This window comes from Cupressus sempervirens, chromosome 9 (assembly GCF_028749045.1).
Source record: "Cupressus sempervirens isolate cs-2001-9-10 chromosome 9, ASM2874904v1, whole genome shotgun sequence".
Classification (NCBI taxonomy): domain Eukaryota; kingdom Viridiplantae; phylum Streptophyta; class Pinopsida; order Cupressales; family Cupressaceae; genus Cupressus; species Cupressus sempervirens.
The window spans coordinates 140303544-140320383 of NC_143126.1; the positions used below are offsets into that span (position 1 = coordinate 140303544).

At 35.3% G+C, this 16840-nt stretch overlaps 1 protein-coding gene across 4 annotated transcripts in view; it reads left to right on the forward strand.

The window, feature by feature from the left end:
- LOC149537905 (methyltransferase) overlaps positions 1–16840 on the forward strand; it is a 243251-nt gene that overhangs the window by 52719 nt on the left and 173692 nt on the right. For all 4 annotated transcript variants that reach the window (XM_089799318.1, XM_089799319.1, XM_089799320.1 and 1 more), the window contains exon 4: positions 873–946. In XM_089799318.1, coding sequence (XP_089655444.1) covers positions 873–946 — 74 coding nt within the window. The remainder of the gene's footprint in view (positions 1–872; positions 947–16840) is intronic.

Consider the following 16840-nt stretch of genomic DNA (forward strand, 5'->3'; position numbering starts at 1 on the left):
ATACACAACTTGCCTTCACTTATGAAAAAGGTACATACATATAGTCTCCGAGGGGGTGCGAGGCGAACTGTCGCACCTGTGTAACTTCCTTGGTTTTGCCTAATTGTCTAACAACCAAGTTTGCCGACAACAATGTCCACTTCAGGGTAAATGCAAAAAGATCCTCAACGTGTTATGTTTTTTCTCTAGAATGACATCTCTATCCACCTTTTGATCGAAATCTAATATGAAGTGTTTTGATAGAAAATAGATAGTTGCTTTCTCCCAATTTCCTTTAATCCATCATCTAATCTCGGCTCTACTCTAAAATAGGTTCCCATTCTTGCTAATTAAAGTAGATTGTCCTTGCTTTTTCAGTCCAGTCCTTTCTTTTGTGCACCCACATCATTATGAGGTTGGCACATTATTTCAAAGTATTTACTGCTTTGTAAGTTGTATTTGTTAAATACTTTGGAGACCTCTGTTTTGATCAGGTGAGAGTAATATTACCTTTTTTGTGATCATGAACTGTCAAATACTTAGAATTTATGCATCCTTTTTCCTATGTTGTTGTGGTAGCTCTCTTGTTTGATCCAACGTTCCAATAATTTTTCCTTCTCAACATTAATCTTGAATCAAAATTAGGTTTTATTTTCTACGCATTTCAATTTTATTAAAAAACTAGAGCCAATAGAAAATTTGTTGTATACGGAAAATCATTTGATAAATAGTGAAAGTAATTATTGTGCTTGCAATTTTTGAGGAACACAACATTGAAGAGAAAATTAGGAGATGAATGGCTGGTACGATTGATGTTTCTAAGTGCTATGGTTGTAATGCAATTTGAAATTGACACTGATGTTTTTACGGGTTTCTTTCAATATCTTTGATAGGACAAAATTGTGCGGATGGAGGGTGAGGAGTCTTGGCACATGACCAGAGTGTTGCGTTTATGTGTCACTGATAGGTAAAATGTTTGTTACATTAAATGCCATACTTCTACTGTTATTTCGACATAAAGAATTTCATTCAGCCACTTTTCTATAGATTTACATCTTGTCACTTTTTCCTAGTTGCTGTTTGCATAATTCCATGTACCCAATAATTTTTTTTTTATAAAGGAGGCTTATTTATTGGAAGGTTCTGAGATTGACTCTTTGTGATGCAAAAAAACATGAGGTCTTGGACTGGGGAAGAGATTATGAAAATTGAATTGAGTGTGTCCAATATTAGGTTCTTTTTGTCATTGGATTTTAATTTTATAATCCACATGTCCTCAATGTAGTTTTTCCACTTTCCCAAATAATTTCAATAACGGTTAGACACACCGTAAGGGATCAATTGCAAGGACTTGCTTCCAGGCATCTTTAGGGTATTGATGTTATCTGCTGTTGTCATTTTGGAGTCATCAAATTTGCAGGGACTCTATGGTTTGACTAGGAAATGACCACACTTATTCTATTTCTTGATATGACAGATCCACCAATGAATTCTCTAGAAGTAAGGTTGCATAAGGAAGACCTAATATTTTTACCTTTAAACCACACATGCAATACATTTTCTGTAACAAATGGTTTATTCATAACAAAATAAAGACAATTGATAAAGGGTTTTCCCCAACTGAATTCCTTTTCATAGGACATTAACTGTTTTTAACTACCAACGATTAACTGAAATAATTATAAAAATGATTAGCTGAAATAACTGTATCAATATCAACTGTAATAACTATAATAACGATTAACTGAAAATAACTGTAATAATGATCAACTGTAATAACTATAATAACAATTAACTGAAAATAACTGTAACAATGATCAACTGTAATAACTATAATAACAATTTACTATCTTTCTCTACATACAAGTAAAGTAAATGCTTAACATGAAAAGAAGAAGAACATACAAGTAATATCCAGTGAGTCTTTAATTGGTTGTGCAAGCCTCGGCTTTTGGTAAGAGGAGAAGCATTGACTTAGGCTTAACCTTCCAACCTCGGACCATACTTATCCCCACACAATCTATTTAATTAGAAAGGCCCTCCCTATCTTGGGATCAGGCTTGGGATACTTTTAGTGCAGCCACCTGAGCATTCTGGTGTTTAGAATTGTAATGTCCCCATTTCTAAGATTGATTTTAATAAAAATAGAGTTAACATACAATTAAACAAATGAATAAATAGATATTTAGAGATAATTATTTATTCTATGTTTAGTAAAAGAAAACCTAATAATAAAAAATAATTATTTAGTAAATTAAATAAAACAATAAACTATAATATAGTTTATTAATTTATAATGAAGAAGTATATTTCATTAATATATATAAAAAGGATAAATTTTAAATTATTATATAATAATAATAATATTAAATATAAAGACAAAAAGATTGTATTTCATATATTATTATTAAATAGAATAGATAATATTTGTATATGAAATATTAAAATTATGTTAATTATTTTATCACATAATATTATATTATCATTAAATATATGAAAAGTACATGTTGAATATTAAATAATTATAATAATATGACTATAGAGAATGGTCAGAACCGTTGAGAAATCATTATCCATCTGGATATTTATATGGTAGATAAAGTAGGAGAATAGGGGGAAGAGGGGCATTAAATTTTTTTAACTCATGTTGAATAAGAATGACAGATTGGAAGTATAGAAATCACTACAATGAAAATACAGAGCAGAGAGTTATCGTGTTCTTGGAGATGACAAATTGAGTATTATAGATCATATTACAATAAGATAGAGAAATTAAAATACTCTTAAAATATTATCATGGCCCACATAAGAATGTCAGACATGCATATGAGCAATGATTGTTACCCAGAAATAATATGCAGCATCTCATCATCTTTTGATATACATTGATATTAATAGAGGACGCTTGGATGAGATATGACATATTAGAATCTCAGATGGGAAGTGATATTTAGAACCGATAAAACCATTCCCAATCGGCACATAGGGATTTCTTGTCATATATTCATTGCAAAAGGGAAATACGTCTGACCACCGCAGTTGGAAGGTATCGCAGGAGCTGAGATATAATCATAGGCTAAGGAAACCACAGCCAATCAATAAACTATATCACATAGGCAGGTGAATACATAAATCAAGGAAAGTATTTGGATAGGCAGAGGAATCACAATCAACCATATAAGTGAAGGAAAAATAAAACGCCAAAAAGGATTTAATTGGATTGTCGACCTTGCCATGCAGATATAGATTGAGTCGAGACCAATATATTTAAGAAATTGAGCATCATCGTTGGAACATTATCGACAGCAAGAAATTAGTGTTTTGGATAAGACAGCGAACGATCGAAGAAGGGGAATGACATGTAGGAAGAAGACAAGTCAGATTAAAATAAATATAATAATCATTGGTATCTAGATAGAAGGATTCAATATGGATGCGACTGGAATGAGTGAGTAATGCCAGCAGTGAGCAGATAAGATGGGTTGATTGCATTCATGGTCACTCGATAGGAAGGAGTTTATTCTTACTATATACAAGAAAAGGAGAATCTATAATAAAATTGACCATTTGGATTATCAATAGAGAAAATTCATAGGCATACCAGTCAGTAATAAAAATTCTGAAGGAAGCAACACATAGTTATAACAGATATATAAAGTCAGATGTACATTTGTGGATAGAAAGATGACATAAGAGAACTGATATTTATAGACCGTTAGATTTTCCATTGCACAGACATCAAGTACAGTTACAGAATCTACTCGGGAGAACTAAACTAGTGCAATACACAATATCAAGGACAAAGAAGTGTGTATCCAATTCAGAAGTCATTTACTATCAATGTGAGATAGAGGTTGGGTCATCACCATTTACTTCAAAAATCCTTTTGTATCCAAGTCCAATTCAGAATTGTGCTCTTTAAAACAATTACTTTCATAGTGACAAGTTGATGATACACAACTTCACATAATAGTAAGGGACAAGATACAATTAAGCCCAAACAAGGCTCACAAGTATTATTATAAGTGACATTGGAAGTACATGACCTATTCACAAGATATACCATAGTTATAATCAGGTGCAATTCTTAGAAACTTTGCAATCCAACAAAAAAATCCAGATTAAACAATTCAGGGATCTTCAGAAGTCCTAAAATATACAAGTGACTAAAGTCATAATCAATAACAATAATTAAAGACTTTTGTATATTTCCCTTATAATCTAAAGCAATTAGACAACTATCCCTTTTTCCCAGCACAACTAGGAAAGGGAGCATTATAAGAATGTTCGCACAGTTATGGACGAACATGTTTGAATAAATGGCACCACTGACATCAAGTGATCATAGATGGCAATCATGCCTTTAAACGACCTTGGCCAAGGTTTTCTAATGGGTTCATTGACTCGATCACCATTGCTTGACTTGACAACAGGAAAACAATAATAGGGACGAGTATGAGCTATTAATAAAATGATTTTAGTTTTATTTCATCATATTTGACTTTTATTTCTAAGCCATTGCAGATTCCATCTCACCTCTTCACCTTTTCCATGGCTATACAGTCCGTGAGTCCTAGGTGCCCGTATCTAAGAGCAATCGGCTCTGTCCATTGATTCTCAATTAATTCATGAATTATATATATATATATATATATATATATATTCAAGCTTATCACAATCTTTGATTTGAAGAATGTGTTCTTTAAGACTTGCAGAAAATATCATTTGAATTCTAATTCTCCATGGCATAATAAATCATGATTTCATAACATGGTTACTTGGCTCTTATTTGCCATAAACAACTCTAACTTAGAGAAGGTCTAACCTATGATATTAAGCAAGATATTTTGCATCATGATATAAGTTGTAGCTTACTACTATGTAAATTGGATTTGCTGTAACAACTGAATAAGAAAATCATATTGCAATTTTTGGATTTTGGATATCCACATAACCTGGAATAATCTGAAAAGGAATGGAGTCTTGTTGGATGGTCAGCGACTTGCCTCACTTTTGACTGTAAAGATCTTGAACGCTAATCCCAGTATGAAGATTGCTCACGATTTTGGCAAAATAATAGTATAATAAAGAAATCATGGAAAGGAACAATGCAATGGTTACAAATTGATAATAGCAGAGATATTGGTGCTATGAAAAATGTAGTCAGTAATATGGAAGAAGACGGGTGATGAACATAGAAGTCAGATGTTTTAACAAGGAAGTTGGGTGGTGGAAAAGATGATGTCTTCCGTCTCCCTCAACTTCAAAATATAAAGAGATAATATGTCTCTTTGGCTTCCAAGAAGCCGTAACATAAAAGAACTGTCTTGGCTCTTGGACACCAAATACATATGCCAAGTGTTTCAATCAGTTTCAAATAAGAAACAAATAAAAAGATGGAAAAAGATTTGAAGGGTATAAATTGAAAGTAATTATGGTTTATATCTATTTACGTGTACGTAAATATACTAATGAGGTGGCATCATATTATTATTAAAAAAATAATATTATGGTGTCACTTTATTCGTATATTTATGTGTATGTACATAGGTATTTATTATAATGATGTGGTGGAAAGATTAATCAAAACCTTTGAGGTACGTATTATATTTTAATTAAGTTATTTTATGTTTAAAATGTTTACTTAATAGCTCATGTGGGTCCTTCAATTGTATCTTGAAGTTCAAGTCACTAGGTCCTTACCAAGGCAATTAAAGGTCATACCTGCCAACTTGATGATTGGACTAAGTTAGTATCCCATTCCGTTGATCCCATTTAGCAATGCTTCCCCCCTTCATCTTCTCTTGCAATCACTTGTGCAATATTTCCATAATAATAACAAGTTCCATAATAATTTTTATATTAACATTTGAAGAATTTAATTAACCATAATTCCAAAATCAAGTAACTGCTAAACATCACATAATAAATAGTGGATAATGACAATCTTCATTAAATAGTTAATACAACGGATATAAATAACTACCTACTTCACATGATTATGAAAGAAAAATCCATTCAGTCTAACAGCTATGATTAAAGTTAAAATTAGGTCAAAATTTGGGATGTAACATTTTCACCTTGTGAATCTTTCGATAAGCAATATATACATAGATAAAATTTGCCTTATGCTATTATCACGGGGTACCACGGATTTACAAATTAGAAAAGTGCAGACAAAGTTGCTGATTCTGGTATAGGAATAGGTTTACATGTACTGGAATGGCAATTTTATTTTGCTTGGGTACAAGTATACACACACACACACAAACAAAAATACATATGATACTCAATTCTAAAGGTATACACTTTACAGATCTGGAAATGCATTTGATATTTGAAACTGTGATAAAGATGGTTGATAATACACTGTTAAATTTGTACATCATAAATCATAACAAAATTTGAAAATAGCAAATATTAAATTAGTAAGCTCCATAAAAAAACTTTATTTTGGATTTCATTGTTCAACATAAGCATCTAGATCGAAGTCATCATCTGTTTCAACTTCATTTGAACCACAAGTAATCGCAATGCCATTCTGACTAGCTACATCATCTATAGGAGCCAGTCATCATAAAGTGACTTTAGGAAGTTCTACAACAGATGCATCCAAATAGGCATACTGAAGGGTTATTTCAATTCTTCATTGCCTCTTGCTTGTAGTCAGCTTCTTTATGTAATAAGATATACAAATTGTAAAGGAGCTAGACCAAATCTTTTGCTTTTTTTGCAGCCAATCAGTTTTGCTTATCGTGTGAGTAAAGGAGAATGCACTCCAATTCCACTCAACCAAAGATAATTGAAGCTTGTTGAAAATAGAGAGAAAGTCAATACAACTTAAAATTTCAAAAGAATGCTAGGAATGTGAAAAAATAAAAAATGGTAGAATGTTAAGAAATAAAAAAAATGTTTACTTGTGATAGAATTTTGATTGCAAGAGGCTGTAGGAATATATAACTTTTCCAATGGAGATACCACTACGTATGGGTGTTTGCCTTTTAGTTATTATAAAGATCCTAAATTGTATGATCTTTAGACAAGACAAACTTGCCAAACTTAGTCTTAACACTGACCACCACCTCTAGATTTGAGAAGATTCTTCAAAATGGTTTTTTGTACTCTTTAGATACTTCATCTCTGGATGGTGTTATTTTTTGGGGAAAGAAAGCATCTCTCTGTTGTAATATTTTGGAGATAATGCAACGAGATGTAAGGGTGCGGTGGCCTTGTTCTAGCAATCAAGAATGGGTTTTTCCACACTTAGGAACTAAGTTGCTGGTTTGGATTCGGGTTCAAAGTCGCGTTCGAGATTTGGGTTCAAAATTCATTCAAATATTTTTGGTATGGGTTTGGGTTCATTTGTACAAAAACATATGTTTATTTTGAGTATATATATGTGTGTGTATATATGCAACAACAAATTAGTCCATACACTAGTATGCTAATAGTAAAGCAACATAGCAAAATGCACCACTATATTTATGTTTCACTTGAATAGGATATTAATTGTATCAGTTAGCCATACATACAACAAAATACACTTGCTTGGTCACATGCATCGAACATCTTTCCATATCAAGGGGATGTTGGTGTGAGTTTTGTTCCACTACAACATGCTGAATCAAATACTTAATGTTTCTAGGAGAAACACTGAACCTCAATCCTCTCTTGATATAAGGTCATCTCTCATGTTAAGCTTACAAAGCAAGATCATGAAATGACTTAAAGGTTCCTTCTTATTTGTGGACTTCACTCCATTTTACGATGTCATATGCTGGTTATCACAAAGTGACTTATGCTATTCATTCAATGGATATCAACTCTTGCACTCCTAAAGATTTAGCTTTACGTGTAGTGGAAATATAGTTTTGATCTTCGAACCTTTCCACTTCAACCCAAACTTACATTGGCTAACTTCTACTCCTAATTGCGAATACAAGGAATCATGGATGACTTGGACTTTACTAGATTTCATCTCACCAGCGGCTCCACGCACCAAGTGCAAGCTTCTAAGGAACACTAAAATGGTTTTCAAATCAGTATCTCCTCTCCAATCCCTTTAAATGGATGTAAACTAAAGATTCAACATCAATTGAAGTTAAGTGCATTCAACCATTGGCTTACCACACAAAGCACTCTTACCATCAGCAAGAGGCTAGTAGCTTGGATTCGTTCGAGTCAAGCAAATAAACATCCACAACAACTTCCATTCTACTAAACTGATTCAACATGAAAATAAATCTATTCCAAGTGAAAGATTGAGGAAACCATGCAATACTATAGAGAAATATTAAGTAATCCACCATGAACAACGAATAATGAATTATCACTAGCATTATAGCAACAACTTCATCAAGTCTCTTCCTTAGCTAGCCTACTTTGATCTTCCGGCTCTCTTCTACCTCCAATCTCTAAGCTAATGCCTTACAAATGAGAAGGCCTTGGCCATTTATAATAGCTCCATTAAAATGAAGGGCCATGATCGATTCAAGATCTAGGGTCAAGATTTCTTCCTACAAACCCTATTTAGGGTTGCCAAATTTACTATCAATTACATGAAGGCACCAATTCATGGGCCAATAAGAAAATTACAATGATTTTTCCAACCAATGAGAAAATAGGACACTTGGCATGTTTTGATTAAATTTGCTTGAAAATGAGATTTTCTAATTGGAGGAGACAAATAGTTGCCACCTCATCATCCTTATCCTATGCTTGGAGTCTTGGCTTATAGAAGGTGTTTGTTAAAATTGCAAATATTCCTTGCTCGATTTTTAGCATCCCTCAACGTTTGAGATTTTCTCTATCCTTTGAAGTTTCCTCATGGAATTAATTTAAATCACTTGTATTTTTGTGAACCTGTGAACTTGATCTTTCTTGATTCTCCTTGAATATGTCCTAATGTAGTTGGATCTTCTTTGCTTAACTGAATTTCCACTTGACTTCAATCTAAATTTGTAGGTTGATAGCGTGAACATGAATCCTTCCTTCTCACTTGAGTCCTTGGGCTTGAGCCATCTTGCATCCACTTGGTTCTTCTCTTGAAGTCTCAAGCTCAACCTTGACATCATCTCCATCTTTTGCCTTGCAAAACAAAAAGAAAGCTTCATTAAGATCGCGAAAGAAATCTGAAAATGAATTCACATTAATAATGAACAAAATGGATTTCTCTTATTCAAGATTAAGCCTTTCTATCTTCTTGAAATAATCAATGTCTTGGCTATTTCTAGAGGTTTGGAAAAAAGGTACTTGGGTGGAAATCCTAAGGCAAGAGGATTTCCACGGCGGGAGCCCTCTGGTCAGAGGATTTGTACCAATTATGATAAAAATTCATTCCAATTTTAGTTATCGTTAAAATTCATTTCCCTCACAACTCTCCAATCTAACCATTTGATTTGCCTTTCATTTTACATGACGAAAATAAGGCTAAAGTGAAAGGGGGAGATTCCAAGTCGGGAGGATTATTGTGGTGGGAATCATATGGAGAGAGAAATTCCACGATGGGAATCCTTTGGTCAGAGGATTTTCACCAAATATGATTTTGCCTTTTTTCCATAATTATTTAAAACTTTTCTCTCGTTATCATTAAATCTCTCCCTAAGTAGCATCCCTCATCTTAAAATCTTGTTTAGAATTATAAAATGGAGTGGTGGAATTCTTGACGTTGGAGGATTCCATTGGTGGAAATCTTGAGCTCAAAAGATTTCCACGGTGGGAATCCTCTAGTTAGAGGATTTCCACCAAATTTACTTAACACTTCATTTCCTTCCATCCCACCAAAACTTCATCTTTTCTCATCAATTCCGCTTTAGCACAACATCCTTTACCTCAAACACTTTCTTGGAGTCTATTTCAGCTCAAAGTAAGAAGGGGGAAATTCTAGTTTGAGAGGATTAAGGTGGTGGGAATCCTTTGGAGAGAGGATTTCCACAGTGAGAATCCTCTGGTCAGAGGATTTTCACCAAACATGATTTAGCCCTTCTTTGCCTTCAAACTTTCCAAATTTTCATTCTTTGTCAATCTCTTTCATCTCAACTCAACAACTTGTACCTCTAATACTTACTTGAAATTCATTTTGGTGCAAAGTGAAAAGGGGGAAATTTTGGTTTGAGGGGATTAAGGTGGCGAAAATCTTCTAGCCAAAGGATTTCCACCAAGCATGGTTTCCTCAAAACTTATCCTATTTCAACCTTCCTTGACAATTTCTTGTTCTATTTTAGCTCATGGTGTTGAGTACATGCCTTAGACTAGATTTTGAATGCCTTAGAGGGTGGTGGAATTTTGGGCTTGGGAGGATTAATGTGGTGAGGATCCCCTTACATGTCATCTCACACCCTTAGGCTGATTGCTTCACTTATTTTCGAGTTGCTATGCCTTAGCATGATTTTGCATCAATTTTAAGTTAATGAGGAGAATGGTGGAATGTTTTCCCTCTCGGGGCTAACAAGAACTAATGCATAAAGATCGAGTATTCATTCATTATCAAATGCAAGATTTCATTTCCAATGCATAACATATCTTTACTTGTGACATAGACTAGTACATATAGTAGCTGAGGGTTAGGAGGTGAACTGTCGCTTCGATAATTGTCCTCGGTTAGACAAAATTGTCTAACTACCTGATTACTCGACAACATCATTCCCCCCAAAAAATAGTCATCTCTGGATGACAATATGCATAAAGACAGAGTAAGATGTTGAATACAGGAGTTATAAAGAACTCAAAAGCAACTTATGTATTCATTCATTATCAAATGCAAGATTACATTTCTAATGCATAACATATCTTTACTTGTGACGGAGACTGGTACATATAATAGCAGAGGGATGCGACGTGAACCGTCGCATCAGTAATTGTCCTCGGTTACACAAAATTGTCTAACTACCCGATTACTCGACAAATTGGAAATCCTCTGGTCAGAGGATTTCCACAAAACATGACTACAACAATTATCCTTAGGAAAACTACCATTTTTCCTTCTCTTCATCTACATTGCATCAATCAGTTTGCTACCTCACTAAGGATCCCTCACAACAAAGTTTGCACCACATCCCTGTGCCCTAAAGTGAAATCTTGAGGATTTTGGGGAGAGATGATAGCTGTTGGAAATTTTGGAGTTAGAGGATTTCCACTTAGACTAAAAATCTACCCTTCCACTAGGACTTAGGCTATGAGCATACCTCAAAAGGATATCAAATACCTCACACAAACCATAAACAAATATTACTTCCTAACGAGCCAAAATTGCTCAAACTCCCTCTCGGACTTGGAGGCTTTAAAATGTTGCCAACTGAAACCATCTTAGACAACAACTCTTACTGCTAAGCAAAAAGAAGGGGTCCCCATTTGCAATGGCACAATGGTGTAAAAATCCCACAACTAGGGACAATTTGAGAATGAAAGGATGTTACAAATGTAAATGGCAGAATACTTGACTGATTAATCAGAGATCAAATGATCTATATATACAAAGAGGAGAGTCGAATAGAATAGAAACATTCTATTCTAGACTACACCTAAATATTAGAAACATTCTAATATTTAGTTTCTAATATTTATAGAGATACAATAAGATACAATAGTGAGCATTAAAAAGAAACATAAAGATTCTTCCAATACCCCCCCTTAATGCTCAATCTATTTACTACACGAATAGATCCCCTGAATTTAACAGACTTGTTAGGACCAAGGAGTTTTGTGAAAATATTTGCTAGTTGCTCTGAGGTGGGGACATAGAGTAACTGAATAGATCCATCTTCTACTAACTGTCGGATGTAATGGAAATGAAGCTCTATGTGCTTGGTTCGTTCATGAAACACTGGGTTCTTGGCAAGTTTGAGGACTCCTTGATTGTTTGAAAACAAAGAAGTCGGACCTGCTTGAGGAATATGCATATCTGCAAGCATCTGACAAAGCCAAACTGCTTCACAAGCTGCCTTGACAGCTCCTCGATATTCTGCTTCTATAGAGGAGAGTGCTCGTTCCTGTTGCTTCTTACTAGTCCAGGTAACTGTTGCAGATCCGATACTGAACACATAGCTAGAGATAGATTTCCTGTCATCAACCGAGCTGGCCCAATCGGAATCGGTGAATCCACTAAGCTGAGGAGTAGCACTCCTTGTGTAAAGAAGACCATAATCTGAAGTACCATGTACATAGTGCAACACATGTTTTGCTGCAATCCAATGATTAGTCTTGGGGTTCGTCATGAACCGTGAGTTGTAGCTAACTGCTAAACTGAGATCAGGTCTAGTAGTAGTAAGATAGATGAGACTACCTACTAGTTGCCTAAATAGTGTTTCATCTACAGGAGGAGAATTAGATTGTGCAGACAATTTTAGACCAGTCTCCATAGGAGTGGAGGTAAGTTTGCAATCCTGCATTCGAAACCAGTCAAGCAAATTTCTGGCATACTTGGACTGAGACAAAAAAATACTGTTGTCAGTCTACCAAACCTCAATACCTAAACAATAATGAAGCAATCCGAGATCTGTCATATCAAAAGTTCTGCATAGATCCTGTTTGATTTCTAAAATCAAATGTTCTGAACTCCCAGTAATGATCAAATCATCCACATAGAAAACAAAAAAAAAAAATCATTACCAGAGTGTTTAATATACAGATTATTGTCTGACGGGCTACGCTGAAATCCCTGAGCAATCAAGTACTGATCAATCTTTATGTACCAAGCTTGAGGGGCCTGTTTAAGACCATAGAAGGCCTTTTGGAGTCTACATACTTTTGGTTCTAAACCGACAACCTTGAAACCTGGGGGTTGCGTCATGTAGACTTCTTCCTGTAATTCACCATTGAGAAAAGCACTCTTCACATCCATCTGATGAACTTTCCAACCATACTGAGTTGTAATGGCAAGAAGCAGGTGAATAGTGCTCATCTTGGCTGTCGGGGCAAATGTCTCCTCATAGTCAATGCCTTCATGCTAGGTGAATCCTCGAGTAACAAGTTTGGCTATGTATTTGTCCAAGGTACCATTTGCATGGTACTTGACTTTATAGACCCATTTACAACTAATGGGTTTCTTCCCAAGAGGGAGATCTGAAAGAATCCAGGTGTGATTCTTTTGAAGATTTTGAAGCTTAGCTTCCATTTCCTATTCCCATTCTGGAATTCCTTTGGCCTCTGCATATGTTTGGGGCTCAGGGATACTGTAGATGTTGGCCATAAGAGCAACATTAATTGTGTTGTGCTGAATGCTCTTATTTTTGGAGGTTCTTCCCTCAATGAGTTCATCAGGACGAAGATCACTAATTGTTTGAGCCCACCATTTTGGCCAAAGAGTCGAGGAGTCAATATCAGATGTCGGAATAGCTGGATGAGGAGCAGGAGCAGGAGCTGTATTATCTGGAGGTGGTTGAGGTGGTGTATCAGTAGCATCAGATGACTCATATAAAATAGAAGGACCCAAGTCAGAGAATGTTGAAGACTGAATCTCATAATGCAGTGGGGATGCAGAGAGCTGAAATGGTCCGAGTTCCTCATCAAACACAACATCGCGATTGAAGATTAAACGATCAATATTTACATCAATCAGTCTGTAGGACTTATGTGTGTGATTGTATCCTGTAAACATGAGTTTCTGGCTTTTGGAATCCAACTTAGTGCGTTTGGCATTAGGAATCCATACATATGCTAGAGAGCCAAAATTTTTCAAATGGTTGAACTTAGGTTTGCAACCCGACCAGGCTTCCTCAGGAGTTTTATGGTTAACTGCAAGGGTGGGTGACCAGTTAAGAAGATAGACCGTTGTGGATATTGCTTCTGCCAAATATTTTCTGGGAACATTTCTATGTTCTAGCATAGCCCTAGCCATTTTTGTGATGGTACGGTTTCAACGCTTTACAACACCATTTTGCTAGGGGGTGTGAGGTGTGGTGAACTGATGTCTAATGCCCCGAGTAGTACAAAAGGAAGAGAAAGCAGAAGAATAGAATTCCCTCCATTATTGGTCCTAAGAGTACGGATGGGGAACCAAACTCTTTCTACTAGGGCTTTAAACTGCTGAAATACAAGAAAAACATCTGATTTTTGCTTAAGAAAATATACTCACATTTTGCGACTGAAATCATCCACAAAGACTAAGAAGTGCTTGTTCCTAGTAACAGAAGGAGTATTCAGAGGACCACATACATCAATGTGGACCAATTGGAGTACTTTAGATGCACACCATGATTCACCATCCTTAAATGGTGGCCTATGTTGCTTCCCTACTTGGCAAGCTCCGCAAATGCGATGGTTTTGTCTTTGGATATTAGGTAGGCCATGGACTAAATTATCCTAAGCAAGTTGTGCTAGATATTGAATGTTTAGGTTACTGTATCGTTGATGCCAAAGGCTGTTGAGAGCGGATGATTTGGCGAAGAAGGCACACTTGAGGGAATCGCTTGAATCTACAAGCCTATAAATACCATGATCCTCAAGATTGACAACAAGTGTAGTGCGAGAAGTATGATCAATAATCGAACACTTGTTTCCACTGAAAACGACATCCAACTGAGGGGAGTGCTTTATAATCTGACTAACAGACAAAAGATTATGTTTCATGCCAGGAACATAACATACATCGAGGAACATGAGTCTTCTTCCTTGGGACTGAATCGGAACATTGCCCTTGCCGACAATGTTGTATTCTTTGCCGCCTCCAAAGATTAATGAGTTAGAATAGGGAGTGAATTCAACAAACCAATCACGCCTGTGAGTGAAATGTCGGGAGGCACTGGAATCTATGTACCAGGCAAAAGATTTCACATAATCTGCAGGTATACTGGCCATAAAGGCATGGTAGATAGATTCTTTCTGCTCTGAGTGTTGGGCATCATTGGCTTGCTTTTTAATTGAGTCTTGACTTTTGATGTTGCTGATACATATGCTCATAATATGTGAATATCTCAAATGGCACAAACCTCGAAGTGAGAAAATGAAAGACCCAGAAAAATCAGAGAAGTACCTAGACAAGAGCTCAAGAAACCTAGAAATATTACGCTATCGAAAATCCAGGCACAAAAAACGAGGCACCCACAAAGATCTGATGAAGACCCATTTGAGATCTCGAAAAACCCACCAAGAATATAGACTAAAACAAAACTTCTTAGCTCAAAAATTAGGGTTTCAAAGAAAACCCTAGTCGACAGCCATTGAAGGTCGAATTTGCAAAAAAATGGCGGTTGGAGGTAGAAAACAGTTGATTTTTCCATAGAGAATATCCTTGCTAGCAGTGACGTCACTGGATCTGCACACATTCAAATAGAATGTTGTTCAGGCACACTTTTTTATAATTGATTGCAAAAAGAGATTTGCAAAAAATGACACGATTTGCAGAGACAATCGCGAGCATTGCCATGGATTTGATGCAACGATTTGCAAAGAAATCATCAATGGAAGATGTGAGTTGCAGATAATATTAGATAGGAGCAACCATTGGATGCATGTGTTCTCAGTTACATGGAAATCGCAGGCTACCAGAGACCAAGTCGCAATTTTTAGATGTTTGTTCTTGAAACCCTAGTCAAGACCAACGTATATGCGATTTATTTTTGTTACTAATCTCCAAGATTCAAACAGATGAAAATCTTATAAAAATGGAAACCCTAGACAGGTTTTTGTGAAAAAATCTCAAAAATAATTTCGAAATTTTTTAACAAATAATTTCGAAATTTTTTAACAAATAATTTCAAAAGAAATTATATATCTTTTTTTTGAAAAAATTTGAAGTATTGGCTCTGATACCATGTTACAAACGTAAATGGCAGAATACTTGATGGATTAATCAGAGATCAAATGATCTATATATACAAAGAGGAGAGTCGAATAGAATAGAAACATTCTATTCTAGACTACACCTAAATATTAGAAACATTCTAATATTTACAGAGATACAATAAGATACAATAGTGAGCATTAAAAAGAAACATAAAGGTTATTCTAATAAAGGAATCATCAAATGATAAATGCAGTTACTGAGTTTTTATTTTGTATTGGTTAGAGGATTTCTACCCAAGCTAGGCATATAAACATCTTATAGGACTACTATTGACATGCCTGTACGCTTGGCACTTGTAGGTTTTATGGTCACTGTATGCTATATATTGAATTCGTCCTCGTTAAAATTTTCTCACGTGAAACATGATGTCTAGTTATGCAGCAGTTATACATGGTGTATACATAATATGTTCTTTTGTTTCCCCTATCTAGTGTCTGAAATCTTTTTTGACATTATGACCTTCATAGACAATGCTAGAAAGAATGAAATAAAGAAATTGTATTAATGTCTTTGGATGACCCATAGTAGGTAAATTGGACACAAGAGTACATCAATTTACAATCGAAAGTTCTAGGCAAAGAAATGTAGAAAATGTTGCACAAAGGGGAAGAACAAAAAAAAAAATACAGAACAACATGGGACCCCCTACATTAGTGGCCAAGAAACTTCTACAAATATCCAAGATCGGGCAACAAGAATTGAAATGTAATGCCCCCATATTTAGCATTGTGCTGTAGTTGGCTTGGCTAGTTCATCATCGCGACCCTCATGAGCTGACAATGGGATTTGAGGGTGTAAATTGTAGGGTTATTAGGCTTTTCAGCGGCCTATGGTGAGTTTTGGCTTAGTTTTGAGGGACTTACTATTTACATTAAGTCAATAGTTGCTTCTGATGAGCTTAATTGTGTTAGAGGAGCTGAGTGATGCTCTTATTTCTTATTTTGGGCTTTTGGTTTGGGCTACAAGAATCTTGGAGGGAGTGTCATTTATAGTAAGTCACCCTGCCATTTTCATTCATCGTCTTTTTTCATTAGGATCACTCTAGTGTTGTCAGATTTCGATTTTGATGCTTCTTTAGTC